Raw genomic sequence first — 17,499 nt, 5'->3', positions numbered from 1 at the left:
ACCCTGATGCTAATGTTGATTTATTTAGGTGGGGGTTTTTGCTTTTAAAATTTTTAAATATGAGTACATAAACAGAATATGAGAGCATACATTTTTATACAATTTTTTTTAAAAGAGCTGTGTCATAGATTCACAATGAGCAGGCCATTTATAGCATAAATATTGAAGTAGTCTTGGCTAAGGGAGCTCTGATATGACAGGGAAAGGGAAGAAAGGTGGACAGCAATCACTCTGACTGACATCAGTGTGATTAAATTAGAAGCAGCAACAGTGCAGTTTCCTGTAGATCTCAACTTTTTGTAAAAACTTTCATAAAGAGACAAAAAAAAAATAGCAAAATTTAAAACACTGGATAATTCTGAGATCCACAGATTTTCTCAGTAGGGAATCTCCTAACTACTGCTCGACATCCAAGGAATTTAAAATAAGATGGTTTTTGGACAAAAACTCTTGCACTCCTCTTGAATAGATAACACTTCCTCTTAGAAATACACCCTGACTTTGACCATTATGGACAGTAATTTTGTTTGGCTACAAATGAAAACCCTGAAGCACCAGACTGTTTCTTAAAGTTCACCATCGGGACACTTCTTCTGAGAAACTAGTTTGAGAAATGCTGTCACTTCATTACTTGGCAGACGATTGGATGAACCATCTGTTTATCACCATCTACCATGGGCAAACTTCAACTAATCAGGTCATCAATTCACAGGATGCCGAGCGTGCAAAAGAGGACATGCTACCATATAGTTACAGCAGTGCAGCTGCCTATGTACTTAGAATATTACAAGATTTATTTACATTTAATTTATTTATTACTGCACTTAGGTGGTAATAAATAAATAAAATCATTGGCATGTGATTGGATGAAGCATCTGGCTAAAATAAATGCATAACTGCAGTCGCACTGGCTAGGTGCTTATTGGTCAGACTTACGTTTAGCTAACAGCACAACTTAAAACCTTGCAATGCAGATACTCTGCTGATTAAAGTCTTCAACTCCCTTGCAAGGTAAACTAAAGAGTTCTCTGGTTTGAGATTTAATATCAGCATCTCTGAGAGTTACTTTCTGCAGATCCCTGCACAAATCTGAGCGAGAAGTGAGCAAATGAACTGACCTGGACACGGTGCTGCTTTTCCCAGATCCTGTGGAGTTCATACTCTTTCCTTTCTCTTTATATTGGCTCCTTTTCTGATCCGCCGCAAGATCAAAACTGCATACGAAGCATTAACATACAGAGAGGCATTAAATCACGCACGTGCATGTGAGAGAAGGGAGAATCTAAAGCTGTTTTTAAACATGAACTCTGGAAAACATCAGGAGAATCAAATCAAATCAAATGATTCACCACATCTGCTGCTTTACATGTTTCACATGTGTTCTCAACACTTGAAATAAACTGGTTTATGCAAGCTGCATGAGTCAAGCATGCAGGAGGCAGGGCACAGGACAACTGCTGCTTACTGTGAATTCATAGTAAGCATTCAATTACTTACTCTTTTCCTCACGTGGGTGAAATTATGCATTTCATGGACTCTGACAGAGCTGGATGAGATATTAAATGGCCTTTCTCGTGCCCAATCTTTAGTACAGAGTCCATCTACGTCAGGTAATGTCTAGAAAAGCTTCAGGCTTAATGCACCAACCAGCTGCCACTTTATTTACTGAATGTAGTGTGTAAAACAAATGAACTCACCAGGCTTTGGTTTGAGGATAGTTGGCTGCAAAAGAAGAACATGAAAATATTAAGTACACATCCAAATACAGAATGCTGAGCAGCATTACTGTGTCACTGCTCTGTGCCTTTAATCAATAATCTATCAGAAACTTTCCCCCTGACCAAATCAACATAACGAAAAACACAGAACAGGACAAAAAGGGAACCATAAAGTCCCAATAAATCAGCTATATAAACAAGTTTTGACTTGACCAGAATCCCAGGGGACTAGAGGTTGGACAAAACTAGCCTTAAAAATGAAGAAAAGAAAAGAAAAGAAAAAAAAAGGAGTCAGGATGTGAAAGTCATAAATAAAATGAAAACACTGCATTAAAAATGGCAACAACCAAACAACAGCACATTAAAATACACCATCAGAACATTTAAGAAACAACAAAACAAAAAAAAAAGCATGACATGAGTGCACTTAAACCAAACAGCTAACCAGGGGAATATATGTGGATCTTTCAAAAAGATGAAGTATTGTCAACAACAGGGCGGTACTTAATGTGGGTGGCTGATTTTTTTTTTCCTGGAGTCTGGCAGCAGCAAGTGCAAAATATTTTGGTTTTAAAAGCGAGAGTAGGCGACTACGAGGAGTTAACAGGAGGATGATGCAAGTCACCTTGAGGCGGATTATGGCATTAGAAGCCTCTTTAGAGCTGCTCTGCAAAGAACAAACAGCTGCACTGGTTACCAAAGAAATACATGACTGATGTAATATGATCTGGAATTTTACTAAGCCAATACAGGAGTGATGTCTTGTCTTTTCTTTGTAGCAGCTGCATCTTGGACAAACACTAGTCAAGAAGGGGTGTAATGAGACAACTATGTACAGGGAGCTGTCGAGTAGTCTAGTCAAGAGGTGATAAAACAAATACTGGATGAGTCATTGTGGGATAAAACTGGTTTTAATTAAGCTAAAATTCCTAAGCTGATAAAAGCTATCATTCACAGAGACCGCTAATTTGAAGAAGACATTAAAAAAAGAAAAAGATTTTTGTGTTCGTCGTGAGTAGAAGAGGAACCTTTTAAAAGGTTAGTAACTAAGCTGATTTCACTTTTGCCCGAGTTTAGCTGAAATATGTCTTTGAATATGACAACATTTGGACGGTCAAAGAGGTTCTTCAGTGAACAAACTGTTTCCACAGACAGACTTCAGGGGAAGTAAAATTACACTTGGGGGTTGCCATATAAATTGGGGGGGATCACGTAAAAAATGGTTTCCTATTGTAACAGAAGATTCCCTCTCTCTGTCCCTCAGACAGAAAGACGACAACTTTAAATTTTAGGCTCTGCAAGAAGACTTTACTCTTTAATGTGACACAAAAACCTGAATAGAAAGAAAGCAGGCACTGTACATCCTGAATACAGCAATCACTACAGACAAAAGAAAAAAAAACTTTTAGATAGGAGAACAAGTTTTTCTAAGACCTTTTCAAATAGGCCGTTACAACAACGTACAACAGTTATTAAGAAGGTTCAAGATGACATTTTTTTAATGAGATGCACAGCTGAATGCTTGAAACTAAATAATCAAGCAACTATTAATTATAGTTTAAAAAGGATAGGAACAGTGAGTGGAACTTCAGTACAGGATACTAGTTCAGTTGGTTGAACTTGCTCGCCATTAGCCTCTCCTTTACAATTCTGTCAACCATTTGCTATAAATCTCCCAGAAAATGTAAAGGCTAAGGTCTTCCTCAAGGTCTTTTTAAAATCACTGAGAAGGACAAAAAATAAAAATAAAAATCTGTGACCATGTCTTAAGAAACTAACACTAGCCTTAATCTATACCTAGCTACAGCAGAGAATATCTGCCAAGTTTTTATTTCGTAACACTTCAAAATAAAAAACTGCTTTTGCCCAACTTGGTCGGAATCAAACCAGCTGTCCTAAAAACGTTGAAGTTTAATTAATGTGCCGTTTACCACGGTTTGCTTGTACTGAGCGCTGATGTAGGTAAACTTTCATTTTGTCAAGCAACTTTAAAAAAACGTCATCACTTGCTGCAGGTCTGACTGCTTTTTTTTTTCCATTTAACAAGAACTTGCTGAGACATGTTGCCGTCCGTGTGAGAGCGTCTTTCTATTCCAGCTCATTTCAGATGAATTTCTTGGAATCAACAATGTTTTTCTTCTCTAACAGACAGCTGGATTAAAGCAGCCAAACGTGACAACAGTGACATCCACACGCTAATTCACTGATTCAGTTCCACACCATTCACCCCGAACTATTTAATTCACTAATTCACTTCTATCCCATTCACCCCTTAGCACTTTAATCCCTTCCTATCCTGTCCTCCTAATGTTAAACAGCATAAGAGCCAATTAGGATCTGTCCATACCTGACATCTGGAAAATCCTCCACAGAGGACATCAGCTACTCCTGTCAAATATCACTCTCAACATAATTAAGGCACATACTGTCAGGATATAACATGAAGCAGACAGAGACACTCAGACTAAAGAATCCTAATGTCACCTCTGTATAAACACAGACAGCTTATACAAAATCAAATGGTGAACACAGGCAGGCTGAGTCCTTGATGCTCAGGAAATGTTTAGTGACGCTAAACTAAATATCCTTAGACATGAAATATTTGATACAGGTATTTTTAGTCAAATATGCATTTCCCATTTCCCAAATGTTTTATGAATTTGGTAATTTAATCAACCAAATCCTTCAAACTTATGCTAGCGTAACATTTTGAAAGTTTCACATTTGTGAAAGTGAATAGCTGCACAAACAACTGAGATTTTACTTTTAAAGACATGAGCCAATCGGTGGGAGGAGCTTATCAGGTTGGAATGTGTCACAAAAATTATCTTTAAAGAGTTCAGACTCGACCAATCCAAAGTCAGAAAGGCTGTGTGCAAACAAAAGAAAGTGTCATTAGCCTCCACAGAAGTGGTTGACTGATAAAACTCTCTTCCTGTGCAACACAGGGCAACTTCTGAGGCTTTTCAGATTCCAGCATCAGGAGTGTAATGAAAAAAATGCCAGGCATGGCTGGCCTGAGAAAACTAAGCTGCTGCTCTACAAAAACATTGCTGCTTGATGCCTTTGACTAAAGATCACATTAGAAAGCCAGAAGGCTGCAAAAACAATGCTTTGATGAGTGAGAAGAATGAATAGAATGTTTTGGTTTAACTGAGAAGCATTTATGGAGAATGTAAAGGATACATGAACTGTTATTTATATAGTGCTTTTTTATTGTGACTGAGCATGCATATTTTTACCCATTAACACACTCATACCAGCACCTTTTATCGATCACACTTGGGAGCGCTGCACAAAGCAGGGATCAAGCCACATCAGTCCTACACAGGAAAGGACAACACTAGATTGCAGCTACTCATTTATGAAACATGGAGGTGGTAGCATCATCGTTTCGGTCCATTTTGGTACATCTGGGCCAGAACAGTTTGTGATCTTTGAACAACAAATTCTGACTTACTCCAGTAATTGCTAAAGAAACTTTTCGAGCTTGGTCCATGACTAGAATCTCAAGACAGGATGGGTCAAGCAGCTTAATAACAATGTAAAAACAAAAGTCATCAAGGGTCCAAAAAGAATAAATATCACATTTCAAAATGACCAGGTCCTAATCCTAAGCTGACAGAAGGGTTGTTGAATAGCCTGAAGTTCAACCCCCACCCTTGATACGCTATATTAGGTCATTTTCCTCAATAAATAAAACAACCAGATTTCACTGAGTGGTACAAATTGTCCTTGTTGGACATCAGTGCTCAGAAAACTAAATTGATGGTTGTGGATTTTACGATTACCTGCCTTCAATGGAAAAAAGATGAGGCTACTGAGTTTGTGCAGCACTATAAGTGATAACAAGCTGACCTTTGAGTTTCAGGTGGAAGCCATGTGTAGAAAAGCCTACCAGCACAAGTGTACTTTTATCACAAGCTTTGAGGTTTCCATGTCAGCAGCACGTTTATGAGAAGGTTTTATTGAATCTGTTCTTACATTCTCATTTATTAGCTGGCACGGGCCACTGAACCTCAACAGCAAAAGCAGGCTGCAAAGTACTGTCTAATATGGAGAGACAGTCTAATGTGTAGGAAAGTAGGACATGTGCGCCTTTATGACCTTCCTCATCTGTACAAAGTTAGGACTCTGAAGAAGACCCAGTCAGTTCTGGTTGATCCTAGCCACCACTTGTCTAAGATGTTCAAGTAGCTTCCATCTGGCCGGATACAGTATATCAACATGCAGGACAGACTATGCAAACTCGGTTGTTGTCTTTGTGTATTTGTTGTGCGCTTTCTGCTGATACAAGGTAAAAACTTGTAGAATTAACCAATTAACACCTATTCAGCGCCAGATTCCCCCAACTGATCTCCGACACACACACACCATACATGACATTTCAACAGAAAGTCATTACAGGCTATTGTTCAGTTGGTAACATATACACTCTGCCGTCCTTACAAGATCACAAATATGATGAACACGCACACTCAGTCGTGCGTGCAGCGTGTTCCCACACCTCTGCCACTGTTGACTTTTCCTTCAAGAAGAAACAAGACTGGAATGAAGATGATGAGGTATCACAAGATATTCTGTTGATTTAAGCACTGTTTTGTCAGACCTTCATCCTTCATTTAAAACACATGATCAAAAGACACGTGGGTCAAAATAAATAGTTTTATCTATATTCGTTATTCTGACATAAAAGAAATGTCAAAAAGTCAACTGCCTTTCTCTTCTATGGGACTCCTTAGGAAGCTCTATGGGATATGCAGTCCTGTGAAAATCAAAGTTTTCCCAGGACTATACAGTCCTGTAAAAACACCAAATTACACTCAATGATTAAATAAATTGCTGTGGAAATTTTTTTGGCTGACTCTTCTTCACTGCATTGCTTCGATTCATTGATGTTTGTTGGCATTTCATTTGATTTTGACTGGGCCACTGCAAGACTAGATTTTCTGCTGTGCTTTAGCTTTTCACGCTTTAGCCGTCTCACATTTGACTCTTTAATCCTTTGGTATACAAAGGAGTACAGTTGACTCAATGACTGCAACATGCCCAGATTCTTTGGTTGAAAGTCCAAATCATCACATTTCCACCACCATGCTTGACAGTTAGTGTCACGCTGACCTAGTAGGTGTGGCTGTTACTCCTCTCTTCCTCCTCCTGCCCACTACCTGCTCTGTGCTGCTGCTTGCGCATGGCTGCTGATTAGACCTTGTGTGCAATCTATAACTAAGCGTGGCCTGGTGCGCGCCGCTCCGCCAGGTGAGCTGAATTAGAGCAATCAAGGGCTGGCATGCCTAGTAGACCTTAAAATGCATGCAGCAGTCATTTGACCCGGGTGCGACATACTGAGAGGACAGCAAACAAAGCACAATCCACGTTCCACTGTGAGGAAGACTTTGAGCTAGACGGGCTATCGGTAAGCTCTTGGACTCATATTTGCTGTTTATATGTTCGGGAACTATGGAAGCTCAATTGTGGAAATGTATTTATGCTTTGGGAAATAGTTACTGCATTTAAGTTTAAAAAATTATATTGATATTAAAATGAATGTTTAAGTTTGAATAAATTGTTTATGTAGATAGTGTTTCCCACATATTTATGTTAATTAATACTAAAAATAGTTACCCCAAATCCTTGGTAAATCTTAAAACTAGTGTAAATATGTTTGGTTTAATTTAAAGAAAATAATTCTTTGTAAAAGAAAATCCTTGGTTAAAGTCTCTAAACTTTAAAATGTATACTTTAAAAATGTAATTGTTTATAAAAAGTGAAAAATGCAAGGTAGACACATTTTGTGTATTTAAGAACCAGTTTATTTCATCTTCGTGTTTGAAATTACTCAGCTCTGTGATTAAAAACCAATGAATGTAAAACTGACTTAAACTGGGTTAAATGATAGTTTAGACAAAAGTATTTAGCTTTAGCTATGTTAAATGGCTTTACTGAAGTGTATATATTTTTGTTATTTCATTTCTATTCTGTATAATGCATTTAATTTATCTGAATGATTAATGAAATGTTCTTTATTTTTTGTGTTGAAAGGTTTTTCACCTATCTATATCTATCCATCTACTTAGCAGCTATCAAACTAGCTGGTCAAAATAAAGTGAGTGAAATTCAAAGTCTGGTCTTTTTCAAGTGTGGGCACCTCACAGACAGAGAACACTTAGTATGATATCTTGTGTTTGGTTTACATTAAACATTATAGCCATACATTTCCACTTTGGTCTCATCTGTCCAAAGGACATTGTTCCAGAAGTCTTGTAGTTTGTTAAGATGCAGCTTTCCAAACCTAAACTGTGCTGCCATGTTCTTTTTAAAGAGAAGAGGCCAAGCCAACTTGTTCCTTCTTAGAAATTTCAGAGTCATGATGTCAATTAAGATTTAACATGCCAATAGGTTGAAACACTGCTAACACAACCTCTGAATAACTTCTGTTTTTACAGAGGTTCTCACATTTGCTGATGATCAACTAATCAAATTTATCTGAGTAGCAGCACCTGGCTGCTACTTACCTCTTATTTCCTATAGAAGCATAATGGTGCACTTAGTTTTTCCAGAAAGTGTTTTTTTTTTTTTTTTTCTTTTTTTCTTCTTTCTCAGTTCTCTACAATGCGCTTTATAATAGTTTGCTGGTCGTTATAGGTCATTGTTTATCCTTCTAAAAGTTGGTTTTGGACTACTGAAGTTTGTATCCAAATTTCTCTCATGACCAAGCACAAAATAACTCATACTATGTTGATGACACTACACTTTACCTCCATTTAGTTTCCTTACACAGACTTTCCACTGACAGATCGGTAATGGGAAAAAAAACAAACCTCCCACACACTCTAGATAAAACCCTCAATGGACATAGACCGTGTCTATGCATTTGTGGCTTGTACACTACACAATGCAACACATTACATGATGACTGCATGACCCAAAAATTGATTCCATTGAACTAACTGAAAGTGTTGAGATAACAAGAGGGTGTTCAAAATATCAACTATTCACTTCTCAGCTCAGTAGTGATTTAGGAGCGAGATGCAACAAATCTGTTCCTGACTACAACTCATCCAAATCTAAATAACCTGGTGTCTGCTGCCTCTGTGTATGGAGTCAAAGTAAAACTGAGAACTAAATCCAGTTCATAAAGCCTCTAAAGACAACTATGTCATACAGTGAAGTACTACAATTCAGAAGCTTTGTTTTTAGGCTTTGGTATCATAGATTTTAGAGGTTTTTGCCTGTCCAAATAATAGTAAACATTAATTTTAATCTTCAGACCAGAGCAACCCTTAGTGGTAATATGAGTAATTCAAGTCAGGATTACGCAATTTCCTAATCAGCAGTAATCCAAGCCAGGGAATCTGGAAGCATATATCGATTTTTTTCCTGAAGTGACAACCTGATAACTTCACGTAACATTTTATAAAAGCTTTTGTAATGTGTGGTTTGTTTGTTTTTTTTCACAGAAGTCAAAAATCAACTACAGATGTGGTTAGAACAGAATCCAGTTTCCATCAGGTCAGAGTCAAGAACTACAGGGAGATAACAGGAAAAAAAAACAACTTTATTTAAACACTCCAGGAAACCAGAAGGATTTTTTCCTGGACCCTTGGCAGGCTAGCCAATGTAGGACTTCATATTATTGAACAGTAACTATGACCATTAGGATTCTGTTTGCATTAGAATTATACAAGATAAATATATTCCTGGCAACAGAAGTTTGACATTAGTCCTGATTAGTTTTCTTAACTTATGGACCATTAAGGTTTTGCGTTGGGGGCAGCTCTGCTATTATCAGCTTTCAAACTCGGGCGGAGAACACGTTACCAAAATGTCAGTGTTTCTATTTTTAATATGCCATTTAAATCAGGATTCAATTACACAATTAGCAGAAAATGGAGGGAAACCGTTAACAATGAGAAGAAATTGTAAATCTTGCGAACTGACCTTCAGCCCCCAGTGAAAGGTCATCTTCAAAGCTGCAGCCGTTCTTCAGAGGCCCTGTTCTCGCACACACACACACACACGCACACACACACACACACACACACACGAGTATGGTGTGAAATGCCGTCAGTGACAACAGTGCTAAACTAAAACAAATTCAGATTTGATAGTTGTAATGACGTGGCAAATATATTCTGATGCACTAAAGTCTAGAGAGTAGAAGAGCTGTCGCCATCACAAGTTTGACGTTCTCACTGTGCTGTACATAAACAACAAAAATATGGATTACCTCTGCTTGGAGAAGCACTCTGGTCATCTAGAGAGGCTCCAAGGGGAGTTCTGGAAAACAGAGAGATGAGTGAAATAAACTGAACATGCACACAAAATCCAACATCAGCCACCAGTTAGGTGTGCTGCGATTAACATGCACTAAAAAGGAAATAAGAAAGTAGTATGATGTATCGATCCACATGCTATCTCTCTTTTGGTAGTCTGTGTGTAGATTTCTACTGTGTGGCTGAAGCCACCTACCCTTAGACTATGTCGTAGTAAATTCAAGACAAATCCAAGGTTAAGTACCCATCTCACAAATATCCTAGATAACTGATAATAATGCTGTATGGCTTTGTATAGCAAGATATTTCCTAACTTGAGCGAGCGAACTGGCTGCTTGTCTGAGGCTGAGTGCCAACTTTAATATCTCTCAAGTCAGTAGCAGTCAGTAGTCTGGGTAACCCAGACTAACTGGCAGTCAAATAAAGGCCAATATTTCCAGTCTAAGTCAGGTCAAGATACTTATTCTGGTCAATCACATCCTATACCAATTATTCTAGGTTAAATTCTGGTTTTAGAAGCTTTCGCGGTTGTACTGACCAGACTAGTTGCTCCAGGCTAACTTGCTGACAGATTAGGCTAGTTGACAGTAGTACTGAGGTAGCGGGTCTGAGCTGCTGTCTGCAGCAGGATGCTGGAGAGACTGTGCTGTTACACAACCTGCAGCTTTTATCAATGGCACAAGTTCATGGCACCAAATAAAACACACACACACACGGACAGTTGTGTAATAGTGCGCAGTCGCAGTGTTTACTATTCCTCCCACTTGCCAAAATCAGCCATGTTGGCCCCAAGTCCCTACCCTGCGACTGTAGCTATAGTAACCTGCTTGCCATGTTACCACGGTGCCGTGTCATGCTGTAGACGTTTCTGAGTGACAGCGGTTAAAACTGTGCTTGTGTGATAACAATGTTGACTCAGCAGGAGGAACCCCTCCTCTGTTTGCTCTTTCTTTTTCTGCTTTTCTTTCCGTCTTCTGTCAGCTTCTTCCTGCATCTTTCTCTCCTTACTCCACTTCAGCCGCTCTGTGCACCCTATCTCTGGGCGTGGGTCTGCTGTCTTTGTCTGTGTTTGTTCCCTGTGGTTCTGTGTGTTCTATGTCTAGGCGTTGGCTGCGCTTCGGCACTACGTCAGCAGCTGATAAAAACACCTTTAAACACACACCTCTAGACATCAGGAAACCATATCAATAACCCACCAAGCGACAAAACCAGTTAGCAAGCGTTTAACTCAGGCTCTAAAAGACCATAGCTCCAGCTGTTCATATTTACATTAATGACTATGTTAATCTTTCTGTACCCTCACACTGATTTTCTTATCTTTTTGATTGTAGTTAATTATTTCAGCAAAGCTTTTATCTCAAGCATCTTAGATGAATGTTCCAACTTTATTACAGTGCTCAAATGCCCATTTCCCAATCTTTGATTCTAAAATAATATTAAGACATATTTGTGTTCTTTAATATAGTGACAACAACTAGGGTGATTACCATTCCCATTTAAATAATCCCATAATTAATCAAACCTCGGCACTCATTAACTTAATTTTACTGTAATGCATGGCCTAATTAAATTCAGTAATTATCAGTCATATTTTGACTTGCATTCAAATTCATAATTCATGTATTTTTACTGTAAGTACAGGCATGAAAAAGCTTTGTGAACAATCCAGAACTTGCAAAAGTTAACAGCATGTCATGTCCGAGCCGTCAGCATCCCATATGTGGGTCTTTTTACCTGGCTAAATCACCATGGGAACTTGGTGAGCACACAATCTGTTTGGGGATTGTTTTAGTTACAATATCCTTTAAGTGCAATACAAATGCTGTGCTGAAGGAAAACATTTTATATGTGGTCAAATGTAGCCCAGCTGTATATTTAGAGCAGCACAAACTGCATTGTCACTGGAATTTGCTTGCATTCAGATTGTTATGTTTGGTGCTAATCAGCTGCCAAGTATCTTATACAGATTGTGATAAGAACATACAGAAAAATATCTATTCAGTCAGTAAATAAATCTCACTTTCATTGGGCAACAAACCAAAAGCGATTTCCACGTCTCTGTTACTGTTTAAACATCCTTTAATTCTGAATAACCTTTAATGTGCCTGCAGTTTAAAGTTTCAGCGCTCAGATACGCAGAATCAATCCCCCTTTCAAGTAAGTGTGCAAACACACTCAAGCAGATAGCCTGGGTTAACAAAGAAAGTTGATAACCACCATCTTACTCGTAATCGCCAACTGAGGTTTTAGGTTTTGTCAAGCCAGCTAACGCAAAGAAAGCCCGGCTAATGTTGAACTTTCTTCATAGCATGCCCCTCAAAACTAGATTAGCACAGATGCACAGTTACTTTTAAACAGTCGAAGTGTCTGTACAGGTGAAGTTGTTTGTAGGAAAAATTAACAATGATAACGGCAATAAAACACAATCCAGTTTATATATAATGGAAAAATTTCCAATAATTTTTCCTGCAATGCCCCACTTCAGAAGCAGAAGAAAAAGCCCATAATGCCATAATTTTAATAAATTATTAACAATAAAAAAAATACAAGTGCAATTTTAGTCAAACAAAGCTTGGAACAAAAATATCCACAAACTCTTGTTTATTTTCCCTAAAAATAAGAAAGAAAATCCTGTTTTTCTAAGCCTTTCAGCTTCAGGAAGTTACAGCACACAGTTCGGTTAGCTGACCACAGCATGGGCCAAAATGACCAAAAACTGCAAAGCACTCTGTTCTCCAATGTTTGCCTTTTCTCTTGTTTTGTATATATTCCTTTTGATTGCATCCATTTCTCTTATTTGTTATTTATTCCTGCTCTTGCCATTTATATTTTATTCCTGCACAGTTGAAGGAATTAAATTTCTTTGTAAATGTGCAATGACAATAAGGGGCTTTTCTATTCTATTCTATTCTATAGTGTATGTCCAAGGGACTCAAAGTGTTTTTCTAAAAAGAACTCACTACAACAAAAACAGAGAAGAGCACGTTTTGGTCATTATGAACAAAAATGTGAATAACATAATAAAGGACCTGTGGGATATGATACAAAGAAAACCTATTTTTTAAACTTCTTACATGCTTAAAAACATTCATTTTAAACTGGCATCATTAAATTATTGGACTGAATCATCTAGCATGTGTGCACTGCTTTAGCACGTGAGACATTTACTGAAAACAGGATATTTAATCAGGTGGTGAATGAATACTGTACCTGCAGTCATTCAGCCAGCTGGCGATCTTGTTGTTAGGAACTTGTCCTAGTAGAAAGAAATGAGTATGTTAAAGCAATAAACCAGCGCGTGCTGTATTGTGCAGGGATTACAACATGCTATAAAACTATTATAGTGGTGCCAGACATCAGGATATGTCAACATTACAGTAATTTGGTCTGCAGTTTGTGTTTCCACTGTTTTAGATGTAAGTGGTCCACATCCAACTTTTCTTCACAATGCTCTGACCACAAATAATGATTCATTTTATGGTTTCCCTAACTTTACATTTTACATGTATAATGATTAAATGTCACATTATTTTAAATGTGGGCAAAAGTGCATAAAAAGTAATCCCTGTGGCCCAAAACTTTGGTGCTTTACACTCTAAATAATATGTTTTGCTGTGTTTGTTTTTTTGCAATAAGAAGGCAATCAGGCTTTTTTATATGCCTGTAAAGTGATTTGATGGTTACACTTATTAGGGCTACAAACCAAAACCTGTGAAACACAACACACACCCGACAATACTTACTGAATGAGAATTCATTTCACTTTGATCTTCTGACAAATTAAAGTGATCTCCACGTCTCCTTTAGACTGTAGGACAGTAACGTGTTTAAATGTATCCAGTTAAAAGCTGCAAAAAGACCTTGAATCCAACAGAAATCTATGGATAGAAGTCTTTGGGAAAAGTCTTTGGCTTTCTATCCTGACCTCTGCAGACGTTATTCCTGCTTTTTTCCGGCTCAGTCACATTTTGTGTCATCTCGAATAAGAATTTGGGTTTAATCTGTAACTCTTAGTCACACCATGTTTTAGAACAGAGGGTTATCTATAACCTTTTCTATTTCAAAGGTTCATAAACAAATAAAAGCATATCATTAAGTCAGCAAATGTAAAACCTTGGATACACGGGTATTTTAGGTAAAGTATTTAGCAACAGAGGCTAAACAGTTAAGTTCAACTAACCCTGTTCTGTGGGTCCCTGTGTGTTCCCATTACTCTGGCTCTGCTGGGGCTCCTGGGGACCAAAGAGGTGTTCTGAGTTCGAATCTTGCCAGACGGATTCTCTGGTTTTGGCCCAGGCCTGACGCCTTGATGTGGAATCTACGGATCAATCAAGCATACCGTCTGTCAACATGATGGCTATTAAAAGGTTGTTAAACCAGAATTACTCACAAATGTGCGTGAACGGTTCTATAACTATATTTCAAATTGTCAGCAGTACCACATTTGTAAGAGTGTAACGGAGTCTCTGAATGCAAAGTAAGACTTGCAAATGTGTCCAGTAATCTGAAAATCTGCTTTCAAAATCAGTGTGTGTTATCAGATGACATATTTGTAAATATGTCTAGATTTTCAGCACACTTTTTATCCATTTATTTTAGCATTTTGTTCAACTACTAAGTGATCCCCTTAACTAATTAGTTCAAATGTTTATTTATTTTGGAGGTAAGATATTAAATTTCAAGCATTTAATTGATAGTCCAGTATTTCAGCTGCTTTCCCCATTATTACAGTATATTCATTCTGAATCTAAAGAAAGGTGACGCACCTAGACCAGTACTGACTTCCATTGCCAGAGCTCCACTCTCCATTTCTCTGGTTGGTTTGATGCGGTCAGTCAAAGAAGACTGACGACTCTACAGCAACATCAGCAAAAGACAACATACACCTGCAAACGCAGAAGAACGCTTTTATATTTAATAATTCATTTAATATGCACTTAAAACATGAATACGAATCGTTGAAAACAAAGCAACTATATAAAGAAAAGATGAATGATGTTAGCAAATATATTAATGTATATTAATGTATTTAACTGTTAGTTACTAATGATCACTTGCAAAACAGAAGCAATACAAAATATAATACATGGAAAGTAATACAATAGAGAATATTAGTTATAGCAGATGCTGTGCTGTATTAGTAGGCTCTAGCTGAAACATGCAACCGAAAAACATACAGTACACAAGAGAGTAGATAAAGGATCTGAATCACTAGTACAACTATCACTTTTGGACAGTATAAAGAACGTGTACACACAGATACTAATCCTGATTTAGTGTCAATAGGAAACAAGGGACAAGTCTCAGCAAACATCTACAACTATAAAACTAAATGGCATCATTACATCACAAAATTTGTTGTAAACTCCTAGCACGTAGCAAACAACGGTGTAGTTTACCAACAATTCTTACCTTTACTGGTTACATTTGGTCTTTGTGACTCAAATGTTAAAACTCTTACGCATCTTTACTTTAATGTGCTTCCTGATAATTACCATTTGTGCAGTAAAGACCAGTTCTGGAGGAGGAAAGTAGAGGGAAGCTGCTTTGTAGTTAGGTGAGAAGAAGAGAAGTGGCCTTTATTATTGATGAACAAGTTATCCACACTGACACCAGCTGAGCTGACACACACACACACACACACACACACACACACACACACACACACACACACACACACAAGCAGCAGAAATGCAGTGCTGACGCAGTGCAACAGTGCACTTTTTTTTTTTTTTTTTTTTTTAATTCCAAGAGAGAAAATATAATATTCACAGTTAGCTTAATTGGTTGAAACTGAGTTTTCAGGGTATTAACTTTTGGTTAAGAAAGAAAAAATGAGAGGTTAAAGCTGTCATCGTGATATTTAGGGCCCATGCAAAAATCTACTGTCAGGGTTCACCAAAGAAGTGTAGTGTCAGTTCTGCTGACACAGGGCAAACTAATGTGATGATTCATCTGCAAAAATGTACCCAGAGGTGTAAAAAGTTCTTTGGGTGATCTACTGACTCCCTTTCAAAAATGATGAGGGACTGAGTTATTTCCTAACAAAAATGACACAGTATGAAGAGAAATGAGAGGACACTGAAAAAGAATCAATATGATTTTCTATAAGGGAAATTGCAGGGACAGGGATTGCAGGAAATGGTGAGGACTGAGACTCCATCAGAGCACAGAATTTACCCAGAGCAGCTCCTCTGCACTTAACAGCCAACGCATACAAAGTGTAGAAGAACACCAGACGTTATTTGCCATGGGAGCCCAAGTCGTTTGTCTGTTAATCAAGGTAAGTTACTGCGCCAGGATGTGTAAATGGGTGCATCCGTCTGTTTTTTTCCTGCAAGCAGCGTGAGGCTGCTTGTATTTATTAAAGTCTGACACACTTAACACAATCAAATTAACAGCTGCATTTTGACAGACATTTGAATATGGTATATATGGCTCTGATATAGAGTACACACACAAGCACACACAAAAAAACCTAAGCTAAAAATCTACATGAAAATCACTCTGTGTGCACACTGCTGAGAAAAATAAATAAATAAAACCAAAACAGATTAATTATGTACCAACCTCCCTGCTAAAAGGTGACTAAAAACTTAACATTCTACTTCTAAGTAAGTAAGTAAAGTTTATTTATATAGCACCTTTCACAGACATGTGTCACAAAGTACTTTACAAGGTAAAAACACAATACAGTCATAAATACATCATAAAAACTCTGGTCTAATTAAAAGCTTTTTGAAATAAAAATGTCTTTAGCTGCTTTTTGAAGGTCTCCACTCAGTCTACTAACCCCTACTTCTGCTCAGTTTCACAAGTACTAGTGTTACTGAAGAGCAGAAAGGGGCTTAGGGAAGAGATATAAGACGAAAGGTCACAGCTTTGAGCCATCCACCTGTTACAGTTTCCCACTCGGTTGCAAATAAATGAAGAGTTCAACTGGCACAAATCCCTCAACCAACTACTTTTCAGTAGTAAAACAGACATTGCACCTCGTTGTTGAATCAAAAAAAAAAAAAAAAAAAAACCAAAAGAGGGTTTTCCTATTAAGTATTAGTAAATCTGTCCTGTTATTTAAGCATTTGACCTCATTACATGTGTATTTGTAGGATTTTCCTTTTCAGAGCTCATAAACACCCTGAAAGACAATCAAAACCTTTTTAAAGTGAGTCAATGGATTTGCAAGTTTAAGAGTTTTAGTTTAGCACAAGTGAAGATATGCAGCTGTGCAACAACACAAATGATTTTCATTGAGTTTATAGATCTGAGAAGAAAACAATTAAAAAAATAAAATCTGTTAAAATGCTGCAGTTACTGGGACCCAACAATCAAAAGCATCTTAGATTAATATATGAATTTCTTAATGTATAATACTGACTTTGATAAACACCTAGCATTACATGGCATACAAAAAAAGAAAAAACAACAATGTGCACATGACACAGTTACTGTTTGACCTCAATACACGGCAGATTGGTATCTGATGGCAAATAATGTTTTGTGTT

At 37.6% G+C, this 17,499-nt stretch overlaps 1 protein-coding gene across 7 annotated transcripts in view; it reads right to left on the bottom strand.

Moving 5' to 3' along the window:
• Nucleotides 1-17,499, bottom strand: part of itprid2 (ITPR interacting domain containing 2) — a 50,417-nt gene that overhangs the window by 27,424 nt on the left and 5,494 nt on the right. For 6 of the 7 annotated variants that reach the window (XM_084954830.1, XM_084954829.1, XM_084954832.1 and 3 more), the window contains exons 2-8: nt 14,761-14,880; nt 14,175-14,312; nt 13,205-13,250; nt 9,949-9,998; nt 9,660-9,713; nt 1,698-1,722; nt 1,119-1,214 (exon numbers count right to left, since the gene is read on the bottom strand). In XM_084954830.1, the coding sequence (XP_084810956.1) occupies nt 1,119-1,214; nt 1,698-1,722; nt 9,660-9,713; nt 9,949-9,998; nt 13,205-13,250; nt 14,175-14,312; nt 14,761-14,803 (452 nt within the window). In that variant the 5' untranslated portion in view covers nt 14,804-14,880. Of the gene's footprint in view, nt 1-1,118; nt 1,215-1,697; nt 1,723-9,659; nt 9,714-9,948; nt 9,999-10,532; nt 12,470-13,204; nt 13,251-14,174; nt 14,313-14,760; nt 14,881-17,499 lie in introns of those variants that run through there. The other variant, XM_084954834.1, reaches the window with a different exon arrangement.

This window comes from Perissodus microlepis, chromosome 16 (assembly GCF_051167445.1).
Source record: "Perissodus microlepis isolate ML-2025 ecotype Zambia chromosome 16, ASM5116744v1, whole genome shotgun sequence".
Taxonomy (NCBI): Eukaryota; Metazoa; Chordata; class Actinopteri; order Cichliformes; family Cichlidae; genus Perissodus; species Perissodus microlepis.
Note: the sequence above shows the minus strand (reverse complement) of the source record. Positions and strands in the feature narration are given on the sequence as shown.